Here is a 26794-nt window from a genome sequence, read left to right as displayed (position 1 = left end):
AGTTGAACTCTTCAGGGAATTCAATTCTGGCTTCTAGGCACCTCGTGTTAACTTTGGAGGAAATTTGGTGAAGTTGGATTTTTGGGTGAAAAACTGACTTTTTCGATGATGCCGGCTATGGAAAACGTTGAAGTTTTGGGGGCATTTTGTAAAAAACCTAAAATTGTTCGTTTCTCACTGGATACTGAATGTAATGAGTTGAACTCTTCAGGGAATTCAATTCTGGCCTCTAGGCACCTCGTGTGATCTTTTGAGGAAATTTGGTGTGAAGTTGGATTTTTGGTGAAAAACTGACTTTTTTGATGATGCCGGCTATGGAAAACGTTGAAGTTTTGGGGGCAATTTGTAAAAAACCCTTAAATTGTTCTTTTCTCACTGGATACTGAATGAAATGATTTGAACTCTTCAGGGAATTCAATTCTGGCTTCTAGGCACCTCATGTGAATTTTTGAGGAAATTGGGTGAAGTTGGATTTTTGGGTGAAAAACTGACTTTTTGATGATGCCGGCTATGGAAAACGTTGAAGTTTTGGGGGCATTTTGTAAAAAACCTAAAATTGTTCTTTTCTCACTGGATACTGAATGAAATGATTTGAACTCTTCAGGGAATTCAATTCTGGCTTCTAGGCACCTCATGTGAATTTTTGAGGAAATTGGGTGAAGTTGGATTTTTGGGTGAAAAACTGACTTTTTTGATGATGCCGGCTATGGAAAACGTTGAAGTTTTGGGGGCATTTTGTAAGAAACCTAAAATTGTTCTTTCTCACTGGATACTGAATGTAATGAGTTGAACTCTTCAGGGAATTCAATTCTGGCTTCTAGGCACCTCGTGTGATCTTTTGAGGAAATTTGGTGAAGTTGGATTTTTGGGTGAAAAACTGACTTTTTCGATGATGCCGGCTATGGAAAACGTTGAAGTTTTGGGGGCATTTGGTAAAAACCTAAAATTGTTCGTTTCTCACTGGATACTGAATGTAATGAGTTGAACTCTTCAGGGAATTCACTTCTGGCTTCTAGGCTCCTCGTATGAACTTTTGAGGAAATTTGGTGAAGTTGGATTTTTGGTGAAAAACTGACTTTTTTGATGATGCCGGCTATGGAAAACGTTGATGTTTTGGTGGCATTTGGTAAAAACCTAAAATTGTTCGTTTCTCAGTGGATACTGAATGTAATGAGTTGAACTCTTCAGGGAATTCAATTCTGGCTTCTAGGCACCTCATGTGAACTTTTGAGGAAATTTGGTGAAGTTGGATTTTTGGGTGAAAAACTGACTTTTTGATGATGCCGGCTATGGAAATCGTTGAAGTTTTGGGGGCATTTTGTAAAAAAACTAAAATTGTTCTTTTCTCACTGGATACTGAATGTAATGAGTTGAACTCTTCAGGGAATTCAATTCTGGCCTCTAGGCACCTCGTGTGAACTTTTGAGGAAATTTGGTGAAGTTGGATTTTTGGGTGAAAAACTGACTTTTTCGATGATGCCGGCTATGGAAAACGTTGAAGTTTTGGGGGCATTTTGTAAAAAACCTAAAATTGTTCTTTTCTCACTGGATACTGAATGTAATGAGTTGAACTCTTCAGGGAATTCAATTCTGGCCTCTAGGCACCTCGTGTGAACTTTGGAGGAAATTTGGTGAAGTTGGATTTTTGGGTGAAAAACTGACTTTTTCGATGATGCCGGCTATGGAAAACGTTGAAGTTTTGGGGGCATTTTGTAAAAAACCTAAAATTGTTCGTTTCTCACTGGATACTGAATGTAATAAGTTGAACTCTTCAGGGAATTCAATTCTGGCCTCTAGGCACCTCGTGTGATCTTTTGAGGAAATTTGGTGAAGTTGGATTTTTTGGTGAAAAACTGACTTTTTTGATGATGCCGGCTATGGAAAACGTTGAAGTTTTGGGGGCAATTTGTAAAAAACCTAAAATTGTTCTTTTCTCACTGGATACTGAATGAAATGATTTGAACTCTTCAGGGAATTCAATTCTGGCTTCTAGGCACCTCATGTGAACTTTTGAGGAAATTGGGTGAAGTTGGATTTTTGGGTGAAAAACTGACTTTTTTGATGATGCCGGCTATGGAAAACGTTGAAGTTTTGGGGGCATTTTGTAAAAAACTAAAATTGGTCTTTTCTCACTGGATACTGAATGTAATGAGTTGAACTCTTCAGGGAATTCAATTCTGGCCTCTAGGCACCTCATGTGAACTTTTGAGGAAATTTGGTGAAGTTGGATTTTTGGGTGAAAAACTGACTTTTTTGATGATGCCGGCTATGGAAAACGTTGAAGTTTGGGGGGGCATTTTGTAAAAACCTAAAATGGTTCGTTTCTCACTGGATACTGAATGTAATGAGTTGAACTCTTCAGGGAATTCAATTCTGGCCTCTAGGCACCTCATGTGAACTTTTGAGGAAATTTGGTGAAGTTGGATTTTTGGGTGAAAAACTGACTTTTTCGATGATGCCGGCTATGGAAAACGTTGAAGTTTTGGGGGCATTTTGTAAAAAACCTAAAATTGTTCTTTTCTCACTGGATACTGAATGTAATGAGTTGAACTCTTCAGGGAATTCAATTCTGGCCTCTAGGCACCTCGTGTGAACTTTGGAGGAAATTTGGTGAAGTTGGATTTTTGGGTGAAAAACTGACTTTTTCGATGATGCCGGCTATGGAAAACGTTGAAGTTTTGGGGGCATTTTGTAAAAAACCTAAAATTGTTCGTTTCTCACTGGATACTGAATGTAATGAGTTGAACTCTTCAGGGAATTCAATTCTGGCCTCTAGGCACCTCGTGTGATCTTTTGAGGAAATTTGGTGAAGTTGGATTTTTGGTGAAAAACTGACTTTTTGATGATGCCGGCTATGGAAAACGTTGAAGTTTTGGGGGCAATTTGTAAAAAACCTAAAATTGTTCTTTTCTCACTGGATACTGAATGAAATGATTTAAACTCTTCAGGGAATTCAATTCTGGCTTCTAGGCACCTCATGTGAACTTTTGAGGAAATTGGGTGAAGTTGGATTTTTGGGTGAAAAACTGACTTTTTTGATGATGCCGGCTATGGAAAACGTTGAAGTTTTGGGGGCATTTTGTAAAACACCTAAAATTGGTCTTTTCTCACTGGATACTGAATGTAATGAGTTGAACTCTTGAGGGAATTTAATTCTGGCCTCTAGGCACCTCGTGTGAACTTTTGAGGAAATTTGGTGAAGTTGGATTTTTGGGTGAAAAACTGACTTTTTTGATGATGCCGGCTATGGAAAACGTTGAAGTTTTGGGGGCATTTTGTAAAAACCTAAAATGGTTCGTTTCTCACTGGATACTGAATGTAATGAGTTGAACTCTTCAGGGAATTCAATTCTGGCTTCTAGGCACCTCATGTGAACTTTTGAGGAAATTTGGTGAAGTTGGATTTTTGGGTGAAAAACTGACTTTTTCGATGATGCCGGCTATGGAAAACGTTGAAGTTTTGGGGGCATTTTGTAAAAAACCTAAAATTGTTTTTTTCTCACTGGATACTGAATGTAATGAGTTGAACTCTTCAGGGAATTCAATTCTGGCCTCTAGGCACCTCGTGTGAACTTTCGAGGAAATTTGGTGAAGTTGGATTTTTGGGTGAAAAACTGACTTTTTCGATGATGCCGGCTATGGAAAACGTTGAAGTTTGGGGGCATTTGGTAAAAACCTAAAATTGTTTTTTTCTCACTGGATACTGAATGTAATGAGTTGAACTCTTCAGGGAATTCAATTCTGGCTTCTAGGCACCTCATGTGAACTTTTGAGGAAATTTGGTGAAGTTGGATTTTTGGGTGAAAAACTGACTTTTTCGATGATGCCGGCTATGGAAAACGTTGAAGTTTTTGGGGCATTTTGTAAAAAACCTTAAATTGTTCTTTTCTCACTGGATACTGAATGTAATGAGTTGAACTCTTCAGGGAATTCAATTCTGGCCTCTAGGCACCTTGTGTGAACTTTTGAGGAAATTTGGTGAAGTTGGATTTTTGGGTGAAAAACTGACTTTTTTGATGATGCCGGCTATGGAAAACGTTGAAGTTTTGGGGGCATTTTGTAAAAAACCTAAAATTGTTCGTTTCTCACTGGATACTGAATGTAATGAGTTGAACTCTTCAGGGAATTCAATTCTGGCCTCTAGACACCTCGTGTAAACTTTGGTGGAAATTTGGTGAAGTTGGATTTTTGGGTGAAAAACTGACTTTTTCGATGATGCCGGCTATGGAAAACGTTGAAGTTTTGGGGGCATTTTGTAAAAAACCTAAAATTGTTCTTTTCTCACTGGATACTGAATGTAATGAGTTGAACTCTTCAGGGAATTCAATTCTGGCTTCTAGGGACCTCGTGTGAACTTTTGAGGAAATTTGGTGAAGTTGGATTTTTGGGTGAAAAACTGACTTTTTTGATGATGCCGGCTATGGAAAACGTTGAAGTTTTGGGGCATTTTGTAAAAAACCTAAAATTGTTCTTTTCTCACTGGATTCTGAATGTAATGAGTTGAACTCTTCAGGGAATTCAATTCTGGCCTCTAGGCACTTTTTCGATGATGCCGGCTATGGAAAACGTTGAAGTTTTGGGGGCATTTTGTAAAAAACCTGAAATTGTTCTTTTCTCACTGGATACTGAATGTTACGAGTTGAACTCTTCAGGGAATTCAATTCTGGCATCTAGACACCTCGTGTGAACTTTTGAGGAAATTTGGTGAAGTTGGATTTTTGGGTGAAAAACTGACTTTTTTGATGATGCTGGCTATGGAAAACGTTGAAGTTTTGGGGGCATTTTGTAAAAAACCTAAAATTGTTCTTTTCTCACTGGATACTGAATGTAATGAGTTGAACTCTTCAGGGAATTCAATTCTGGTCTCTAGGCACCTCTTGTGAACTTTTGAGGAAATTTGGTAAAGGGCCTGTCACACTGTCTGCGATCATATATGTGCTCCCACTGCGTCCTGGACAATTGGCTGGGGCACAAGAACAACTACTAGATCGCAGCGACAACTTCATAGGTCGCCAGACGGGCGCCGGAGGGTCTTAATGGTCTCTGATGAGCGCCAAAGTTTATGTGCTCTGGCCAGGGCGCCGTAATGACGCAACTTGGGCGCTGTGCGAGCGTGAATCGTGCGACATTGAAGTGGCATTGAGGCAGCCTAGGCGCAAGGCTGTCGACGTAGTCTCCATGAGAAAGTAACTCCACTCCAATGAACTTCAATTCTGGCCTCTAGGCACCTCGTGTGAACTTTTGAGGAAATTTGGTGAAGTTGGATTTTTGGGTGAAAAACTGACTTTTTTGATGATGCTGGCTATGGAAAACGTTGAAGTTTGGGGGCTTTGGTAAAAAACCTAAAATTGTTCTTTTCTCACTGGATACTGAATGTAATGAGTTGAACTCTTCAGGGAATTCAATTCTGGCCTCTAGGCACCTCGTGTGAACTTTTGAGGAAATTTGGTGAAGTTGGATTTTTGGGTGAAAAACTTACTTTTTCGATGATGCCGGCTATGGAAAACGTGTAAGTTTTGGGGGCATTTTGTAAAAAACCTAAAATTGTTCTTTTCTCACTGGATACTGAATGTAATGAGTTGAACTCTTCAGGGAATTCAAATTCTGGCTTCTAGGGACTTCGTGTGAACTTTTGAGGAAATTTGGTGAAGTTGGATTTTTGGGTGAAAAACTGACTTTTTTGATGATGCCGGCTATGGAAAACGTTGAAGTTTTGGGGGCATTTTGTAAAAAACCTAAAATTGTTCTTTTCTCACTGGATTCTGAATGTAATGAGTTGAACTCTTCAGGGAATTCAATTCTGGCCTCTAGGCACTTTTTCGATGATGCCAGCTATGGAAAACGTTGAAGTTTTGGGGGCATTTTGTAAAAAACCTGAAATTGTTCTTTTCTCACTGGATACTGAATGTTATGAGTTGAACTCTTCAGGGAATTCAATTCTGGCCTCTAGACACCTCGTGTGAACTTTTGAGGAAATTTGGTGAAGTTGGATTTTTGGGTGAAAAACTGACTTTTTTGATGATGCTGGCTATGGAAAACGTTGAAGTTTTGGGGGCATTTTGTAAAAAACCTAAAATTGTTCTTTTCTCACTGGATACTGAATGTAATGAGTTGAACTCTTCAGGGAATTCAATTCTGGCCTCTAGGCACCTCGTGTGATCTGTTGAGGAAATTTGGTGAAGTTGGATTTTTGGGTGAAAAACTGACTTTTTCAATGATGCCGGCTATGGAAAACGTTGAAGTTTTGGGGGCATTTTGTAAAAAACCTTAAATTGTTCTTTTCTCACTGGATACTGAATGTAATGAGTTGAACTCTTCAGGGAATTCAATTCTGGTCTCTAGGCACCTCTTGTGAACTTTTGAGGAAATTTGGTAAAGGGCCTGTCACACTTTCTGCGATCATATATGTGCTCCCACTGCATCCTGGACAATTGGCTGGGGCACAAGAACAACTACTAGATCGCAGCGACAACTTCATAGGTCGCCAGACGGGCGCCGGAGGGTCTTAATGGTCTCTGATGAGCGCCAAAGTTTATGTGCTCTGGCCAGGGCGCCGTAATGACGCAACTTGGGCGCTGTGCGAGCGTGAATCGTGCGACATTGAAGTGGCTTTGAGGCAGCCTAGGCGCAAGGCTGTCGACGTAGTCTCCATGAGAAAGTAACTCCACTCCAATGAACTTCTACAATAAATTTGAAACTGGACTGTGGATTGACCATTTTGTCGTGGTATTTGTACAGCGTAAGTGACGTCAATTGAGCGTATTCTGGTCGAATAGAGAGCGCTACGCAAGCTACTAGGACGTATCAGAGCGTAGTGTGGGTGCAGTGACAGTGCAGTGGCAGCGACTAGATCGAGTAATTGGGCTTGACAGGGGCGCATAGAGAGCAAGTTGAGTGCATCGTAAGCGCGAGATGAGCGTATAGCTTGAGCTTCTTTCTGGCCACTTGCGACAGAAAATTTTCATGTTCTTGCGTCCTCGCTGCGATTGTTAAAATTTATTTGATATTTTTGATCGCCGTAAGGTCTTCTATGAGAGCGCATATAATGTGACAGGCCCTTAAAGTTGTATTTTTGGGTCAAAAACTGACTTTTTTGATGATGCCGGCTATGGAAAACCTTGAAGTTTTGGTGGCATTTTGTAAAAAATCAAAAAGTTTTTTTTTCACTGGATACCGAATAACTTGTTTATACTTTTTTCCTCCACAGCAATCATGTGGACCCTGGACAAAATGGAATGACCCATTGTAAGTTTTAAACGTATGTGTGGATGTGGCCCACTCTGACGAGATGACGACAGCAAAAAAGGCACTCAAGATATTCGCGGGTGGCTTTGTGTTTGGGGTTGGTGGCTCACTCACGTTCTTTGACAAAGTCGGGTACTTTGCCACCGTGGACGGCAAATCTATGCAGGTATTTATAGACTGTTTCATGAATACCGTCATCTTTGTGGTCATGTTGTAATTTCAGGGGACATTTCAATGGAATTACCTCCCATCCTGTTTAACCCTCACTCCTAAGCACCCCAACTCCGTCAAAATCCATCCCCCCATTTTGGTGGATTTGGGGGACTTGGTCCAGGAGGCCTGGCGTGACTAAATGTTAATGGTGTTTGGTGGATTTGGGCCTAATGGCCTGAAGCAGTACTATATGGGCTCTGTGCGCCAACAAAAGAGGGCGCCCTTTTACCTAGCACAATGTCCCATTGACGGGACTCGTATATTTCACTGATTGACGCGCATGCACCGTTCCTTGTGTGTGACGCACGTACACCAGGGGATTTGTACCATGTACAAGGGTACGCAGTGGCCGCGCTTTGCGGCAAAATATTGCAGTCAGGCAAGATGGCGTCGATCGGCCACCCCCAACTGTATTTTCTTTGCTGGTGAGGGGGTACTTGTGAACGGAGCGGATAGGGGTATCCAATTGATTTTGCCTAGCTTCCTGTACTGCTATGTGATAAGAGCCATGTGTAGCAAGTCCATGAAAGTACCAGTGTATTAGTTGTGGATTCCATTATGTCATGTACAGTTTTGTATTGGACGCACAGTGATTGATAGATTTTGATGGACTTGGTCCAGTTCCTAGTAAAGGATGCTGGGGAGTACAAAAATGGCATGATGTGACATATTCTCAGTGAAATACCCCCCTGAGATTTACCATGTGACCACAAACATAAGGCCAAGTAATACAAAAGATAGTTTCTCGTCCGGCCTTTTTCAAAAAATGAAGGAGGCGGGCGCATCTTTTTCTTTTCTTCTTCCCAAGATGGCAGATTTCCAAGATGGCAGATGGATTCTTCAATTTTCTCAACTATTTTGTTGACAAAATTGTGTCCAAAGAAGCCAAACCGGAAAAAATGTTGCAACCTGACGCCACTTTTGTCTTCATATATCATCTCAATGAAGTCATTCATTGCAAAACTGATGATAAGACATGAATCTGGGACTGAGAAACATTTCCATTTTGTTAGGAAATACTTTTAAAAAATTCTTGACTCTCCATAGACTTTGTACACAATCGTGGAAGTGGCGTCAGGTTGCAACATTTTTTCTGCCAAACCCTTTGTACATTTGGTTGTTGTGACACTATTTTTATTTGCAAAATATATTGCAAATGTATGAATAAAAAAAAGAAAAAGAATAGCGGCCGGGGACAAAAAACTGGTTTATTTTTGTACTTGGCCTAACGTTCCCAGTGAAAGGATCTACAGTGTCTTGCATGTGTCACACACTATGAGAAAGTGTGGATTTCCAAATTTGAATATAAGTATTTTTGTCATAGTTATAATGTCAATTGCAAGTCAAATCACAGGTCAGGTTTACATGTAACATTGGATTTAAAGGTATAGTCCATCATTTGCAATTTGTGCATTTTGTTCGTTTGAAGCAACAAAAGTGTTCAAAATCTAAAGAAGGGTGCTGAACAACTAACCTGATGAAGTTTCAGCTCAGCTTCAGCTGTACATTTCGAGAAAAACAACATTCTAGGATCTCAATTTCAAATCAAAAGTTGCTGAATCATGTTTTGAATTAGGCCTGAATTCAGCGTCCGAGAAACGTTCTCACTAGCTGATTGCAGCTACGCAATGTCACGCACCGATCCGACGAATTATAGCAACCATGCGCGCGTGTGCGTCGTGTCAATGCTTGCGCGCGCTTCGCTGAATATAAAAAACGACCTACTAACGGAAATTTCCAACGGTGCTTCTTAAGACGCACCGTTGGAAAGGCCTTCTTTCATTGATTTCTTCAAAATGACAGCTTGCCAGAAAGAATCATTTCACAGGGAGTTTAATCCCCTTACTATCTTTCAACCAAGTATGTTTTTCAACAATAATTACACCAGTTACTTTTTGGATAGCTGCAAATGATGGACTCCGGCTTTAAGCAAATTAATTACCTTTGTCATATATCATTTGAGCTGCCTGGCACTTCACTAAGCAAATTAATTACCTTTGTCATATATCATTTCAGCAGCCTGACACTTCACTAAGCAAATTAATTACCTTTGTCATATATCATTTCAGCAGCCTGACACTTCACTAAGCAAATTAATTACCTTTGTCATATATCATTTCAGCAGCCTGACACTTCACTAAGCAAATTAATTACCTTTGTCATATATCATTTCAGCAGCCTGACACTTCACTTGGGACTGGCCAGTCCCAAGTGAAGTGTCAGGCTGCTGAAATGATATATGACAAAGGTAATTAATTTGCTTAAAGCTGGATGACTTGTGAATAACTTGCGTTCAACTTGTGGTTCACTAGTGATTGACTTAGGACTGACTCGTGTCTAAATGACTTATTTTGTGATTGATTTCTAATGGCTTGTGATAGTGACTTCACTAGCTAAAGTTTATAAATCTGCCTTCCTGTTTTGTCCTTTTTCTCCTTGCGATCAGCCGGTGTTCAATCCTGTCCACGAGCCAAAACGAGACGTCATCTTCCTCAACCACTGGGCCATCAGGGACTACCAGGTGCAGCGAGGGGACATTGTGTCATTAGCGTGAGTGCTTCACCCTAAGTACCGTCGATATATCGATATTACTTGATTATTCAATATAATTGATATCGCCGATGGCATTTTTTTTTATTAATCACATCGAAATATCAAAATTTTTGATATTGAGGAATGATATCGAAATATGGAAAATACGTCAGATTAACATCAAATTAATGTCCCGTTTGTGCTTTTACTTTGTGTTTAACGTTTGCTGTATAATGAACTAAAAGTCGGCGGCAACATGTGCTTTTGATGCAAAATAAACCAGCGCCAAATGCCAAGCGGCATCACTTTGTGCTCTGCGTTCGCTGGAATTCGCAGTCTCCCCAGTGTAAAACCTCAAAAGAAACAGCCTGTTCTTTTCTGGACAAACTGTCAGTGCTGAGATTTGTTTTAAAAAGCTTGCTCAAGAGGAACCCGTGGAAAATCGGGACTTTAACTTTTTAATTTTCTAATCAAAGTATCATCTTTAGGCCAAAAAAAAGGCTCCGGTTTCTGGTATGGAGCTTGCCCAAAAAGTGGTGCGGCGACGCGGCTGTTTTTTTTTTGTTTTTTTACCTGATTTTTTTGCTTCAAATGTCGGCTGATGACTACAAATTGTGCCCAACTAAACTTAGTGCAAATATATGGGAGTCCAGAGAGGCCACATAAAGCTTATTCTTGACCATAACCCAATCTAAAAACACGTTAAAATTGTGAAGCAGCAGGATTCCAGTCAAACCAGTGAGTTTGGCGGTTTTGAGACATCATCTTTCATTGAAAAAAAAAAGCTTTTTCATTTTGCCAACGCACATGGCTACGGCGACGCGCGCGCATACCAGAAACCGGAGACTTTTTTTTTGGCCTGATGGTCTTTAACTTTTACTTGGGATAATAGATATTGGATTTCCGAAATATCGATTACTCAGTGTTTACTTCACCCCATTTAACATGGAGGTTTGTTCCATTATGGACTCCATGCACAAGCACTCCCTCAAGAGTTACAAAGGAAAAGTTGGGGGGGGGAGACCATTGGGAGGGACATCCAAGCATATTGTCGCCAGTGCCTGACGCTTGAGCAAAATGAGCACTCCAGGTTTGCTCAAATTCAGATGGAAGTGAGTCGTGCATACCTTGCGCAATATGTCATGTATGTGCAGGAACTAGTACTTGCACGCATTTAAAATTGACTATTTTTTTGCAAAACTTTGCTTTTATATAATCAGTCTTCTAGATAAAAGGAAGCAAAGAATGGCCTGAATTTACAAAATCTCATATCAGATGCAACAGGGACAGGAAAAACGATTGGACCCCAAATTTATGGAATGACCCAAAAGACTTCTCTTGCGCAATAAATGACATTTTTTTTCACTTTTCCTGACAGATCCCCTAGCCGTCCAGATGAAGTTCTTATAAAACGGGTGATTGCGCTGGAAGGAGACACAATTAAGTAAGAGCATAGTGTGTGGATCTGATTACATTGAGAGTTTTTCTTTCAATTAACACACAGGTCTGATGTTTGTATTGGTTCCTGCCTCCCTCCATAATTTAGAGCAGCCACTTTATTCCGTGCATGGAATACATAATCCCCGGCTGGGCTCAGACCCACAATCTTGATCAGGGTGAAAAATTTCATTGAAGTAATTTTAGTAAACTGTCTTGCCTATAGACACATGGCCATGCATCCCCGGCTTTGCTCAGACCCACAATCTTGATCAGGTGATAACATTTCTTTGGTGCAGTTGCAGTAAATTGTCTTTCCTTTGGACACATGCCATGATCCCCGACTTGGCTCAGACCCACAATCTTGATCAGGGTGAAAAATTTCATTGATGCAATTTTAGTAAACTGTCTTGCCTATGGACACATGGCCATGCATCCCCGGCTTTGCTCAGACCCACAATCTTGATCAGGTGACTGAACATTCCATTGGAGCAGTTGCAGTAAATTGCCTTTCCTTTGGACACATGCCATGATCCCCGGCTTGGCTCAGCCCCACAAACTGATAGGGCTACAACATTTTATTGGAGTAATTGCAGTAAACTGTCTTGCCTGTGGACACACAGCCATATCCCCGCTTTGGCACAGACCCACAATCTTGATCAGGGTGCAAAATTGCATTGAAGCAATGGTAGTAAACTGTCTTGCCTATGGACACATGGCCATGATTTCCGGCTATGCTCAGACACACAATCTTGATCAGGGTGCAAATTTTTGTTGAAGCAATTGCAATTAACTGCCTTTCCTTTGGACATAAAGCCATGATCCCCAGCTTTGCTCAGACCCACATACTGTTCAGGCTGCAAAATTTCATTGGAGCAATTGCAGTGAACTGTCTTTCCTCTGTACACACAGTCATGATCCCCGGCTTGGCTCATCAGACCCACGAACTGATCAGGCTGCAAAAACTCATTGAAGCAATTACCATGATTACAATAAAGTGTCTTACCTTTGTACACATGTACACATGCTCAGAATCATCGGGTTGGCCTAGACACACAATCTTGATGGGGCAACAAAAGTTCATGGACGCAATTACAGCATGGTGTCTTGCCCATGGGCTCCGTTTACATGTACCCCCTCAACGGTAAGAAAGGGAGAGTTGGGGGAGACCACTGGGAGAAGACATTCAAGCTCCTTGCTAATGTCGCCTGAAGCTCACGCCAAGACACATTCAGAAAAAAATAAGTTGCAGCGCGAGCTCGTACACAAACATGGTGTACTAACATTGAATTATTGGAGGACGACCTCTGGAAATGCAAAATCCTTGTGGCAGTAGTAATTTTCAGGCACCACCCCCATATGAACCGAGATGGAGGGTACAGCTGGCTGGACCCCGTGTACGACCACGCTTCCTGTCATGTGACCAAGCTTGGTCACGTGCAAGTGGTCACGTGAGGGCCTCAACAACGCCAGGTGATAAAGACACCGTGATGGTGTCGCAAGCTCCTGATGCGAGCTCTGTAACTCGAGTCCCAAAAAGATATCTTATATTTACTTGATATAATAATGGGACAGGAAACGAACTGTCTTGCTCGATTGAATATTGAATGCTTTTGTCTTGTTCCCTTATTCAGGACTTTGAGCTACAAGAACCGTTATGTGACGATACCGGAGGGCCATTGCTGGATAGAGGGAGACCACCACAGTGTCAGCCTCGACAGCAACTACTTCGGACCTGTGAGTGATTGAAATTGTGACCCGTTTCTCAAAACAGGGTTTTAAGTCGCCCAGTGCATTATCACGTAATGGCTCGCTCAACAGGGCCGTATTATAAGTCCGACGCCTCATAGGTCCGACGCCTCATAGGAATTACGAAGCATAAATTCCGCCCAGTAGGTCCAATGCCTCATAAGTCTGACGCCTCATAAGGCCGACAATGGACAAACGCTGTTTCGGACTTATGAGGCATCGGAGCTGTGAGGCGTTGGACTTAAGCAGCGTCGGATCTATAAGGCGGAATAAATAAATTTTATGCCTCGTAAGTCTGATGACTCACAAGTCCGAAATGTCAGACTTATGAGGCGTCGGACCTATGAGGCGTTGGACTTATGAGCGGACCCCCGCTCAACGTTGAGAGGGTGAACATTTCGACGAAATGTGATTTTCATTTTTTGTCACGAATGACTTCTTTCTTACTTAATATTTCAGGGTTCATTCACAGAAATGTAGATTTTTTTTTTTACATATTTTGTTGTTTAAGTCCACACTATCTTGTTTTCAAATGGTTTTACTGTTTTTAATTATCGGGAGTAATATGTGATGTATGCTGTGATAGCCAGCGAACTAATTTGTTTTTCACTGTTTGGGCATACTCTAGGTAAAGTTATTTAATAAATAACAGCTCAAATAAATTGTGTGTGCTGCACCAAAGCACTGATAATTTTAAATCATATTTTTAAAGACATATGAATGTTGTTGCTGCAGAAAGCTTTTTTATGGATATTTTGTTCAACTGTATTGTAAGGCCAAAAAAAAAAGTCTCCGGTTTCTGGTATGGAGCTTGCCCAAAAAGTGGTGCGGCGACGCGGCTTTTTTTTTTTTTTTACCTGATTTTTTTGCTTCAAATGCGTTCTGATGACTGCAAATGGTGCCCGACTAAACTTAGTGCAAATATATAGGAGTCAGAGGCCACATAAAGCTTATTCTAGACCATAACCCAATCTAAAAACACGTTAAAATTGTGCAGCAGCAGGATTCCAGTCAAACCAGTGAGTTTGGCAGTTTTGAGACATCATCTTTTATTGGAAAAAAAACTTTTTCATTTTGCCGACGCGCATGGCTACGGCGACGCGCGCGCATACCAGAAACCGGAGACTTTTTTTTTTTGGCCTAATGTAAGTGTATTTGTATTTTTTTTTAAGGAGTGTACGGTAAATGCACAAGTACGTGTAATGGGTGTAGCTGTGAATAGTTTTTTAGTGTAAATTTTTTTTCATGAACCACAGTTATACATTTTTTGATGTTATATGGATTTCTATGCTTGACCATTTGAACATATATTGAAATGGAATTTTCGCAATATAAATGTATGATTATTGTATTCTTTGTTGTAGGTTGCTCTGGGTCTGGTCCATGCGCGAGCCTCTCACATCATCTGGCCCCCGCATCGTCAGCAGCGTTTGGAGCCCAGACTCCCCCAGGACCGCCAACCCATTGGTTTATCACCATCCCTGGTAGAGGAGCTACTGGAAGAGTACCAGGAGGTCGAGGACATGAATATATGAGACTGTGTCCACAATTGGGTGATTTGTGGCTGTGGATTTACTTGCTTGCCATTGATGCATTATCAGTTAGCCACAGCCATAAGCATTGATGCTAGCTGTTTGGGACACACCCTGATGCTGCCGATTATATTAGTGACATCCTTGCCTGATGCTTTTTTTATCCAAAGATACCAGTTGCAAATTTCATGGAAGTGCTTGGCTCAAGACTTTATTAGGCTTAAAAACTACACTAGGCAGGCCTAGTAAAACTGGTCCCAGACCAGTCAGAGTGCACAACAATTCTATTTAATTGATCCAACCTAATTCAGGGTAATCCTATATGATATTACTTTCTTCACTGGCCTAAAATCAGTCTAAGTCACCAGTGACTAGCCACTCGGTCAGTCGGTCAGTGAGAGTGGTACAAGGAGGACACTAGCCTGCCCTCTGGGACCAGCAAAATGTTGGTAAGCAAAAACAGGTGTCCAGCCAAAGTATCAGGTGGTGTATACCATGTACGTGAGTTTTCCTGCTCATTTTTGCTCAGTACATAATGATTTGCTTAGCCAGAGTTTCTGCGTTCGGAGCTTCCTGTATTATGACCCAGATTGTAGCTGTGAAATGCATTACTAGTGAGCTTATGTAACCGATCAGTCCATGTACCGCCCCAAACTGCCCTGCCTGTTACTTCCTGTACCGCCTCAAACCGTCCAAAACCGCCTGAGGTGCTAATTGGTTATTCTGTGTAAGCAGTAATTTGAAATGCAATCAATGAAAATGATCTTATAACTCAAAGTAAGCTTTAATTGACGAGTTTGTATCCCTATACACCTGGCATTTTGCATTTTTAATTTTTTTTTTCAATTTTTTTTTTTTTTTTTACATATGTCAGGTAAATCCAGTCAAAGTAAGCGTTTTGCAGCAGTATTTTCTTGCAGAATTTTCAGCAGATTTTATTTTGAAGGCATTTTGTTGTGCAAAGTCGATTCAATTCGGGCTGTCGTGCAGTGTAATTTGAAAGATACCAAAGACAAAAATGAAGTTCGATGCGAACTTGTGACCTTCAGAAAACCAGCAATCTACTAACTGTGCTCTCCATCCATAGATATCAGTGGTAATATTTGTCGGTATTTTTCCAGATTTCTTGATTTTTACAGAATACTTTTGAAATCTGGAATTCCTGTGGTTTTTTTACGATAAAGATGTATTGTGAAGAAGAAACTATTAGGTTAAGAATTAGAAAAAGATCAGCATTAACATTACGGGAACTTAGCATGACAAAATAAAAGGTCTAAGAAATCAAGACTACAACCAAATAACCTATAGAAACGACTACTATAATGAATGGTATGAGGTGCTTAATGTTGGCAGTATAGACAGGTTTATAAGATGAGACGGCAGCACATATTCCAGGTTTGCACCCCTCTAAATGTGAAGATCTCCCAGATTCTGATTTGGGCTGAGGAGGTACAATCGTGTTTCCAGATGTGTTAGATCATACACCGCGGGAATGTTGATCAGATACAGTCGAATCCTGATAAGAAGAGCACTGTTATTACAAGATCCTGCTTATAACAAGCACAATTTTTAGTCCCCAATTCTTTGTTTTTCTTTGTTTTTCTTTGTTTTTCTTTGTTTTCCATTACTGATAAGACAAGGTCCCTGTTATAACAAGGTAATTCGTAAAGTCCCAAGGATCTTGTTATAAAGGTCGACTGTACTTTGATATTAACATTTACATGTAAACATTTATACAGGGTGATATTTGCATGAGAGCTTCGTCGATAATCTAATGTTTTCCTGCCAAGCAACTGAAAGACATGATACGTTAGTTGAATGAAATTAGGTGTTTTGCCCTTCACCCACGTATAAACACTGTATACTCAGTGTGTTACCCCCGAGTGAAAGTTGGAAAAAATCACTCGGGTGGGACTCGAACCCACGACCTCCTGCTTCAACATTGTTTGACGTAAACCAACGAAAAATCATGCATGATTGGATGGATAATTTCAATGCAACATTTGTGGGTTTTTTTTTTCAATTTCATTTTGACTTGAACTTTGTCACGAAGAAATGTGGGATAAATCAGTAAACCACAAACCCGGAAAATCTGAAATTGCAGGTTTGAACCCAAAATTGAATTGTGTTTGTCTTTTGCATGCAGTGTTTTACGTTCAAGACAAATTCAAACAGTCCACTTTAATACTTATTTATCAATCAAGAATGGAACTGTGTTATGCAACTAAAATTCAATAGGCCTATATTGAATTATTAAAAACTTGTCTTTTGTTCCATTTAGAAAACTATTGATTATAAAGCCGTGACTTTTAAACTCAGTAGTTGTATCTTATTTTTTTTTTGCATAAGAAGCGCAGTAAAGTTGCTTTGAACGTGCTTTTCTTTTAGAATTTTTCGTTATTAATTAGAATTTTTGTATTCCTTTTTTCTAGCAATATAAAAAGTTAATAACTGTTATATTGCTAATTATTCACGACTGTTTCAGAAGATTGTAGACAACCAAATGGAAAAAAGTGGGGTTTTTGGCGGTTAATTAAAACATACCAATTGACAATTCGTCAGGAGGCCTAGGGAAAAATGGAGTTAGTTGAACTGAATGGCAATCTCGCGTTTGATTAAGATTAGACTTATTTTTCAAGTTGCCACGTCACCTCTCAATTGGATTTTTGTTTTTACGTCGAGCGCATTAATGTTGGGGTTGATGAATTTGACGGAACTATGCGCTTGATGTGAGGATACACGCGTGCAGAGGTTTATCAGACACAAAAAAAGCTCGTTCGGGAATATAGAAGAGTCGGATTTGGTGTAAATGTTTCCTCAATATTTTCCCGGTATGTCTGATGTGTAGTAAAAGGTGACCGTGAAACCTGTTGCAGAAAATACTGAATATGTACTATTACCTGAATGCGGAACTATTGTAGTACTTTAATGAAGCTTACCGATTTGTGACGAGAGAACAATATCAGCCTTTGTATGGTACTTTTTTTTGGGGGGGGGGCCAAAATCCTGTTCAGAAATTTGAATATCAATGGAAGGGGAAGTCCCTTAAGCTCCCCTGTATCTTTACGTGTATGGAGGCCAAGAAATGCCACAATGTATAATGGATAAATGTATTTTTTTTAAAAACAAACCAGGGTGGACTATCTTCAGTATACCTTTAAAACAGAATACGCAGTTCGCTTACTAATTGCACGATGTTAAAAGTTTTATGATGCTTCTACTGGAAAAATACTGTACGGTCAAAGTTACCAACGAAAGCATTTCTGAAATCGCGTTTAAACATAAGCCCAATATCGATCATCAAAACAGAAGTGCCGTGTTACCAAAAACTATATGTGCTGAATTCATGCGTAGAAGTGGGTTACAGAAGAATTCTGGGAAAATCGTATAAAAGTTTAACTGTTTGCCAGACAGTTCGGTGTATGACTAACTGTCGTTTAGAAATACTGCCACAATAGCAAGGGCATTCTGCAGGTTCAATCAGAACATTCGCACACTCCTATGAATGTATTATGGGCCACACTGTACAACTTCCAAGAGTGAACGTTTCTTTTATGCTAACTGGTGGCCTTTATGGAGTCCCATCATTTCAATATCAAGTTCACTGAGCTTTAACAAAACCTGCGATTTCAATACAAAATTGGTAGGAAATCTATTGCGTAGTTCGGAAAAACTATAGCATATAGGCCTAGTCTCGTTCCACCTTGTGTGGTTTATTTCCGCCTTTACCAGACGGCGCATTACATTTTGCATCACTCCTCAGAATCTGGGCACTATCTCATCTTCATTTTTGGTTACGGAGAACGAGGAAGGATTGATGTAAGTCGCCTTCTTGTATTCCATTCAACTTGTAGGAACTACATGGATTATAATTATATCGTTCCGATACTTTAAGGTATATACGTTTGATTCTATATACCATGATGCCCCTGTTGATTTCACAGATCTTCCAATGGTGGGCAAGTGTTTTGGGTGTGGAAAACCCACATATTTGGCTGATTGTACAATGTACAAAGCAGTTGTGACTTATGGTGACAGCCTAAACTTAGGATTCACAGACTGAAGACAGTTGGGTATCCATTGGTGCGCGAGGATCGAGGGTAGTGCCACTCTTGGCGTGACGTTGATTTAAGTTGGATCTGAATATCTGGTAAATATACGGAGCTGTAGAGGTATATGGTTTTGACACCATCTCATGCGTAAAATGTCGACATCCTGAGCTAAAGTTATCAACAGATGACAGCAGGATGTCGACATACATGTACTGGGATAAATTATCTAAGGATATCGCCACCTCTTGATAAATTATCTCGTTGGTTAACATCCTATTATTTTGTCGTCATCGAGTGAACATCATCATGCGCGATGTCGGCATCTGACGTGCAAGATGTCGGCATCCCGTTATAAATTGGATGTCGACATTCCGTTTGTAGGTTGTGGTCATTCAGTGAAGATTATCCGACGATGTCGATATATAACATGTCAGACGTCATCCCGTGATAAATTGTTTTAGGATGTCAGTATATCTAGGATTGCCCTCCAGAGCTCCGTACTATGCGGAAACACTAGTCATCATTCCGCCATCATTATACAACCGTCATTACACAGACTATCATGTGGGCCTAATTTCATGGCGCTGCATGTTAGGCACACGTGACCATTAGAGACACACTCTTGGAAAAAAAATGGTCCGGTTAACTTATTCTTTATGATGGGACTTGCGGTTTCACCTAAGCCAGTTGAGCGTGATCGGCTGACTGACAGGGTTTACGCACAAAACCCTCGGCCAGTGAGGAGTTGCACAGAAAGCTGGCAGAGCCAAGTTTTGCGAAAGTGTGCCGGTAATGGAGCCTGCCGGTAATGCTGAGCCTGCATACTGCCAAATTTACCAATGGCATCCCTACATTTTCTCGTGCAAAAAGGACCCATTTTTGGACCCTAATTTTATCAAATCTGCTATTAGATAAAAGCCTAAAAGCTAGGGAGATGATCCTCCGCTATATTCGCACGATTCCACCGATTTTGAAACTAGACGGTCTCGTTTTTTACAAAAAATTGTTGGGTCACTTTCTGTGCAAATGACTCGCGTTGAAATTTTTGAAACTCTAATCAAAATTATTGCGCCCGCTGTCGGTCTTATTGCACCATTCTAATTATCGTCTGTCTAGCCCCCCCCCCCCCACCCGCCCCCGTCCCACCACCACACCAAAAAAATAATAGTAACTAAATGCTGTTTAAAAATGCTCGTTTATTCAGAAATTCATGAAGCATAATATCCAATCTGATTGGATGTTTCCAAAGTGTCTTTTCCATTTGCAAAACTTCTTTTCAGAAGCCCATTCATTAGAGAATTTTAGAAAAAAAAAAATGGTCCGGTTAGGCCAAAAAAAAAATAATATTCGGTCTCTGGTCAGACCAAAGTTCCGGAATTGACGCGGCCACGCGGCTTTTTTTTGGTGTCCTCCATAATTTGCCTTGGTGCTTTCGATCATTTGCCTTGGTGCAATTTCCCATTCCTTGGTGCTCTTTGTTAAAAAAAAATTGGGGAGGTGCGGAAATAGAGGGCGCTGTTGGAGCTACCGGAACATTTTGGGGAAAAAAGATCGACGCGCATGATTAAAATCGACGCGCGCGCTGACCAGAGACCGACTTTTTTTTTTGGCCTTAACTTATTCTTTATGATGGGACTTGCGGTTTTGCCTATTAAAAAGTCAACTGAGCGCGATTTTCTGCCTACAGAGCATCTGTCTGTGTCACGGAGACCACGTATATAGCACAGCAAAAGGCACACTTGCCTCCGAGGAAAAGTTTGCTTAATTTAGTGACGTCACAATAGAAATCTCCATGCCCGCGCGAACCGTTAGCACATCTACACCATGAAATAGTATACAAATATTGAATGCTTCGAGTGGTGTAGTAAAACTTGCCTCCCGAGGTGATCCATGGACATTCTATTTTCCCGAGGCGAAGCCGAGGGAAAATAGAATGGTCCATGGATCACCGAGCATTCAATATTTGTTTTATAACACTTCACACACAGATTCTGCTTGATTTTAATATTTTAAATTATCTTTATCTGAACACAGTTGAAATAACTTCAATTTCAATACAAAATTGGTGGAAAATGTATTTCTGTCTTCCAAACTACCCCTTCACGAAATGTTTGAACCCAAGTCTGTGGCGCGCTCTCTTTGGAACAATACGCGCAACGCGCACACCAGCATCCATTTGCACACAAATACCGCGCCGTGGAAATAGTACTTTGGTTGCTAATGGTATAGTACTTTGGTTGCTATGCGCATAGTACTTTTGGCCGTGCACAGAAAGATAGCAAAATTAGAAAGTAACATGTGACTCGCTCTCGGCCAATCAAGACACAGAATCTGTGGGTGAGGTGTTATAATACTTAAGGTTAGCAGAATTTTCTGCTTAAGTAAGCACAACTTCCCTTCTATTAAGCAGCGTCCTGAAATTGGGCCGTGGTATGTAATGCTTTATATTAATGTCTCTAAATTAAGAATAGACGGCATCCTCGATGACTTTCGAGGCATGTGGTCCTATAGTAAGTGAAAACTTTTCAAATGAGCAAACATCTCGTCAGATTAATCACTAAATCCGAAAAATCATGTCTGGAAGCTCATTGCTGTTATCAACATACTTACGGTTCTTGTTGTTTTGACTGATTTCAGATGGTGATGGCTTTGCTCGCTTTCCTTTTCTGTATCGGGATTTCCTTCAGAATCTCCCAATCATCTACCTGTCGTCATGCGCAGTGTGATTACGACCACGTGACTGCAAGGGCCGACTGCTCCTCCCGTAATCTGACATGTATCCCCGTCAACTACCCAGACTCCCTCATCATGGATCTCAGCCACAACGCCATATCGATGCTAGAACCAGGCGACTTCAACGGGAAATTTACGAGGTTGGTTGAGCTATACCTTGACAACAACGCCATATCTGATGTGACGCCATTGCTGCAGTCAACCGGGTTGGGGAGCCTGAAGAAGTTATCGGTACAGCGTAATGTCGTTTCTAACTTGCCTTCTTCTTGCTCGCTTAGTTCTCTCGAAGAGATGTCACTGGACTACAACTCACTCAGTTACTTGGACCATTTTCCTTCTTGTCGCAGTTTAAAGAGATTTTCAGCTGATTCAAATGAAATACAAAGTGTTGTAGTTCATACCCTTTCCAACATCCCCTCATTTATCAGCATGCGATTCAACAGGATATGGGATTTCGACATACTTGGGCAAATTTCTGGCACCAATTTGACCGTTTTACTAGATAACAACGCAATCACACATGGGAGCCTCAGGTATTTTGGTTCTTATTATCAAGGCCTACTCTCTCTTAGTCATAACAGACTCCAAAATTTTTACGCAGACATTCCTTCCAGGCTCATCATAGCCAGCAATGGATTACACGAATTGGGTGGATGGAATTTCTATAAGAGAGGAGAAGCCTTATTGGAGGAGTTAGACATCAGGAACAATTTGTTTGATTCATTAGTACAGCCAGATTGGGCAGAAGGTCTTCAGATCTTATACGCTGATGATAATATATTGGCCAACCTGTCCTCTACAACCCTACAAGGATTTGTCAACCTGACGGAGCTCCATCTAGCAAATAATCGACTCTTGTTCATCTCATCAACCGCTCTGAGTCAACTCACTATGCTACGGTATCTGTATCTCGATGGCAACGCCCTGACGTCATTGTTGGGTGGCATATTCCTCAACCAAGCTGACCTAGTAGAGCTTTCCATCACAAACAACCAACTCTCCGAGTTACATCCGGACCACTTCCTCGGTCTGGACTCGCTGGAACGTCTGTATCTCGCCGAAAATCGACTGGTTTACGTCCACTCGGAGATGTTTCGGCAGATGCCTGGCCTTACTACGATTGATTTCTCTTCAAACAAACTTGAAGTCTTTGATATCGGAAATTGTATCCTCGGCAACTTGGCAAAGCTCCTGCTTGCTCACAATTCAATCTCTAACATCAGCTTGATACTTGGTCATTGTGATAACTTGGAATTCCTGAACTTAAGTTTCAACCAGATCGAAGTAATTCCTGGTGACTCTCTTACTGGTGGAAACAGAGAGCTATCCAGACTTGAGCTTGAAGGCAACCCGCTTCAGTGTGACTGCCGGTTGATGGGTCTACGTGACTGGCTTCGCAACAATCACCCAGCTGTTCTCCCTCGATGTCAAGGTCCATCGCAGAACTCAGGAGCAGTGGTAATCGACTTGGACATTCATGATTTCATCTGCAATCCTCCGAAGGCCATGACTAACGTGAACCATCTTAACCTGATAATTGGTCAGACAGCGACTCTTTCGTGCGAAGCGACCGGTATACCAATCCCCAACGTAATGTGGCTTGATCCCAACGGCACGGTGATACCAGACGAATGGCAAGGCAGATTTATCATTTCAAGCGACATGACTTTGCTCGTCATTTCAGTCGAGCTATCTGATCAAGGAATGTACACGTGTTTGGCCCAAAATGTCTTGGGTGAAATGGACAGCGCTGTGGTCAATCTGACTGTTACAGACTTGAAATCGAGAGTGACGCCAACAATCTCTTTGGCTACTGTTGTTCTCCCCGCCGTATTCATCACCATCGTTTTTATGCTCATTGTCTTCGTCTTGGTAATTTGCCTTCGACGGCGCTACAAGAAGAGACACAACAAGACTAGCTCTGCATCTCCTGGACCGCAGAATTCTGAGCTTGCTGTAACCTTCCACCAAGGAAAGGCATCCAACTCAGACGGAGTCTACGTCAATGAAGTCGCTGATCAGGAGTGCTCAACTGCAATACAAAGAGCAGGCAGCAACGATGGATATCAGGATACCATACAGACAGACGAGCCTCCACAAGTCTACCAAGAGCTCACACCGGGGAACAACGATGACGTGTATGAACCTGTAGGAGGCAATCAGTCATAAATGCTCCCCCAAATAAAAGAGAATAGAACTGGAATTGTGGTCCTATCATTTAGGAAATTCATAATGTGGAACTCTCACAATCTTTAATTGGAGTTTGTATGTATACACTTAAAACTGTAGCGGTCCGGTTGCCCTCTCGACTCTTCCAGGTTATTGCTGCTGGATGATTGCTAGGGAAATTTAAGTCCGAGAACCAGTCCGTTCGCAATTGACGCATGCGCATTATCGTAACTGACTATGCACGGTGGTAATAGAGTTAGTCCACATCAAAACTACTTGGCCACGACTGGAAATAATACACGATCTATAAAGTGGCTGCAGATTGTAATTTTGTAATTTCCAACCTTAGTCAAGTAATTCGGACGCGGCCATATACTTTAAATAATTATACCTCATTTGTTTGTGGCAGAAAAAAAGGTAAATCAGGACCACCGACGCAGGCACTCCCTTGGTCACACTGGTATTGGCACTTACCTAATGTTTCGTAACACTACATAATTTTTACATACATTTTTTTCGTATTAATTGTATAGAAGTTTCTTTCTCCAATTGGACACAGTGTATATGTTGTTTAATTAACAAGCTAATGTAAGTTTATATGGTAAGCGAACAAAGAGGGATTGTGGACTTGTACATTTGTAATGCCAACGCAATTGTAGCGGTTTGTTTTAACGTCGTAGACCATAGCGTCTCATCCACAGATGAACCTCATTATTACGTGTTGTGTATGGTGGTGTGACAGAAAACAGATAAATCTGTTATAACTGTCTATCCGATGTGCTTTACTGTTTTTGCTCCTTAATTAATTGAGAACGCAAGCATGCATGGGCCTTGTTATTTTGCTTCCGATACTGCTACTTTACTGCTTCTTCAGTTTAGTTTAGGTTGGTTTGACGTTTTATAGTTTTAGCAGAAATTCCACTTCTTTTCTGCTCAATTCAAATACATGTATTGCCACGTTGAGGCCTTAACGTTAAGGTCGTTGCATGATCTTTCTCAAAGGAAAATTAAAGATCTCCTGCTAGAGAGACCCTGCTCAGGATCGAAACTTTAGGCCCTCGAACATTTTGTTGGATGGTATATTTCAGATCAATTTATAGTAAGCTGTTTAGCAGTTATACAGGGTGTCCCCCCAAAAAAATCCCTCTCTAGGATGTACAGAATCGTGAAGAAAATTTCAAATTCAATTATAGAATTGATGAGCCCAAACATTTTCTTTATAGTGTGAAGATTTTGTTGGATTCGTTTAAGTGGTTTTTGGTTTTATCATAGTTCATACATTTACCTGTTGCAGTTATCATGAAATCTTTGCTTTAGGAATTAAAATAAACAATTTACATATTACTGATGTTCACAAATGTTATGCCGGTTTCCAGCTAGTGTTCCATTTCGTTTATATCGCTATGCAAACTGTAGGCCGATATTTCTGCTCTTAAAGTACAACTTATTAAAAAGCATTTATATATAGCAAATAAACAATGCTAAGATTATTTTTTTATACAATATAGGCTAGCCTGTTTAAATTGATTGTAATATGGTTTATCATTTAAATAGATCTTAGTGAAACGCATGTAAAACATATATTATTGAATTGTTTTACTTTAAATACATTTCATTGCATACAAATGTGAATGCGAGCAGTTTTCATCTACTGGTGTATTTTCGACCCCACTATAGCAAAAACTTCTGTGCCTGTATAAATTAATCAATGGTCGTTAATCAAATGGGCGCCACTCTTAGACTTGTGCTGAGCTTGAAATCATTTTTGAACAAAAAGTAAAAACATAAACTGAGTACCCCACACCAATCTTTCTCCTTCGATTTTAGTGCTGAACATTTCTAACCACATTGATGAAAACATCTTACCCTTGTTGGTAACACCTTACCCTATTTGGTTACGTCGGCCGATATCTGACATCTGGTTATCTAATTCCAGTAAGCGACATCTAATCCTAGATGGCCATTCGTAACCCTTATGTTGACAAAATCATAGTTGGCAATATCCAGTGGCCTAATCAGCCATATGGTTGCTAACCGCAAAGCGTCGCCGTTGTTTGCCAAACTTATCCGAATACGTACTTAGATGCTATAACGGAGCAGTGAAATTCGTGAACCCCAAAACATGGCATTTTGAACGTTGTGTTTCTCAGAATATATGCTCGGTATGATTGAAATGTTACATTCTAACTGAAGAAGAAATTCTAAACTTCATGTCAGTGAAAAAAAAATCGTCGTCATCGATGCCGAAACCTCATTACTGGTTACTGTCGAAAAATTCCCCAAATGTATGTATTTATCCCAATTTCTAGGAATTTATCCCAGTTGTTATTTCATCTAAGTATTTTCCGAAATTCAGCTTACTCTGTTGTTGCAGAGGCTAGTGTAATTACAACGTGAACAATCTCCATGGAAATTTCGAAGAAAATCAAAAAAAATATTTGCTGACCCAACCAATGTGCATTGTTCAGCAAAGCGCCGTAGGCGCTACACCTGACCGATTTCGGCCCAGCACACAATGATGACGGGCATATTAGCAAATTCATTAGCGTCACTCGGCGTGACATGGCGTGGGTCTCGGTATCGACCAATGGAAGCCGGCAAAAAGGGTGATATTTGTTAACAACTCGTGAAGGAGTCTTTTATCCCATTGTTTACTGCACACCGTAATGGATAGGAACCTCATTAGTATTCGTGAGGCTTGAAAAGATTGATAGATATTGCGCACGCCAGTGTTACATTTTTCAAAATTGCACGTGGCAAGGCCTATTTTTCCGATTTCAACGAAAAGTAATGAACATAACCACAACGACTTTTAGCACATACTTGGATCATTATAGGAGAAGTAAATCCTGAAAGTTGCATGAAGATACGGTTCCAAACTGGAGAAATTAATTTCAAAGATTTCACCCGCCAACGTGACCACGTCTGTGTACATGTAGTTTCATTCAAAATCAACTGTTACGTAACCTTTATAAATCGCCCTTTGCAACCATATGCTGTAATAGGAAGGAGGGGGCTCAACGAAGAACACCACCTATTGTGCAATGGTATTCAATATAGCCTGCTTTGTAAAACGCCTCCAATAATCAGGAGGCGTTCATGCAACCCTTTCCGGCATAGAGAGTCTGCTTGC

General features: G+C 40.7%; 2 protein-coding genes across 2 annotated transcripts in view; both read left to right on the top strand.

The window, feature by feature from the left end:
* LOC119737985 (mitochondrial inner membrane protease subunit 2-like) overlaps positions 1-15408 on the top strand; it is a 32890-nt gene extending 17482 nt beyond the window's left edge. Inside the window, exons 2-6 of the mRNA XM_038212681.1 lie at positions 7207-7410; positions 9904-10007; positions 11368-11433; positions 13061-13163; positions 14540-15408. Coding sequence (XP_038068609.1) covers positions 7288-7410; positions 9904-10007; positions 11368-11433; positions 13061-13163; positions 14540-14710 — 567 coding nt within the window. The 5' untranslated portion in view covers positions 7207-7287 and the 3' untranslated portion in view covers positions 14711-15408. The remainder of the gene's footprint in view (positions 1-7206; positions 7411-9903; positions 10008-11367; positions 11434-13060; positions 13164-14539) is intronic.
* Positions 15409-15418: 10 nt separating this feature from the next.
* On the top strand, positions 15419-25384 carry LOC119737984 (leucine-rich repeats and immunoglobulin-like domains protein 2). Its single transcript, XM_038212680.1, has 2 exons — positions 15419-18526; positions 21397-25384. Exon 2 carries the CDS (start codon positions 21397-21399, stop codon positions 23659-23661), a length of 2265 nt encoding a protein of 754 aa, XP_038068608.1. The 5' UTR covers positions 15419-18526; the 3' UTR covers positions 23662-25384.
* Positions 25385-26794: the final 1410 nt, after the last annotated feature.

This window comes from Patiria miniata, unplaced genomic scaffold (genome assembly GCF_015706575.1).
Source record: "Patiria miniata isolate m_02_andy unplaced genomic scaffold, ASM1570657v1 HiC_scaffold_3, whole genome shotgun sequence".
NCBI lineage: Eukaryota > Metazoa > Echinodermata > Asteroidea > Valvatida > Asterinidae > Patiria > Patiria miniata.
The sequence above is the reverse complement of the archived record's forward strand: the minus strand, read 5'-3'. Positions and strand labels throughout refer to the sequence as shown.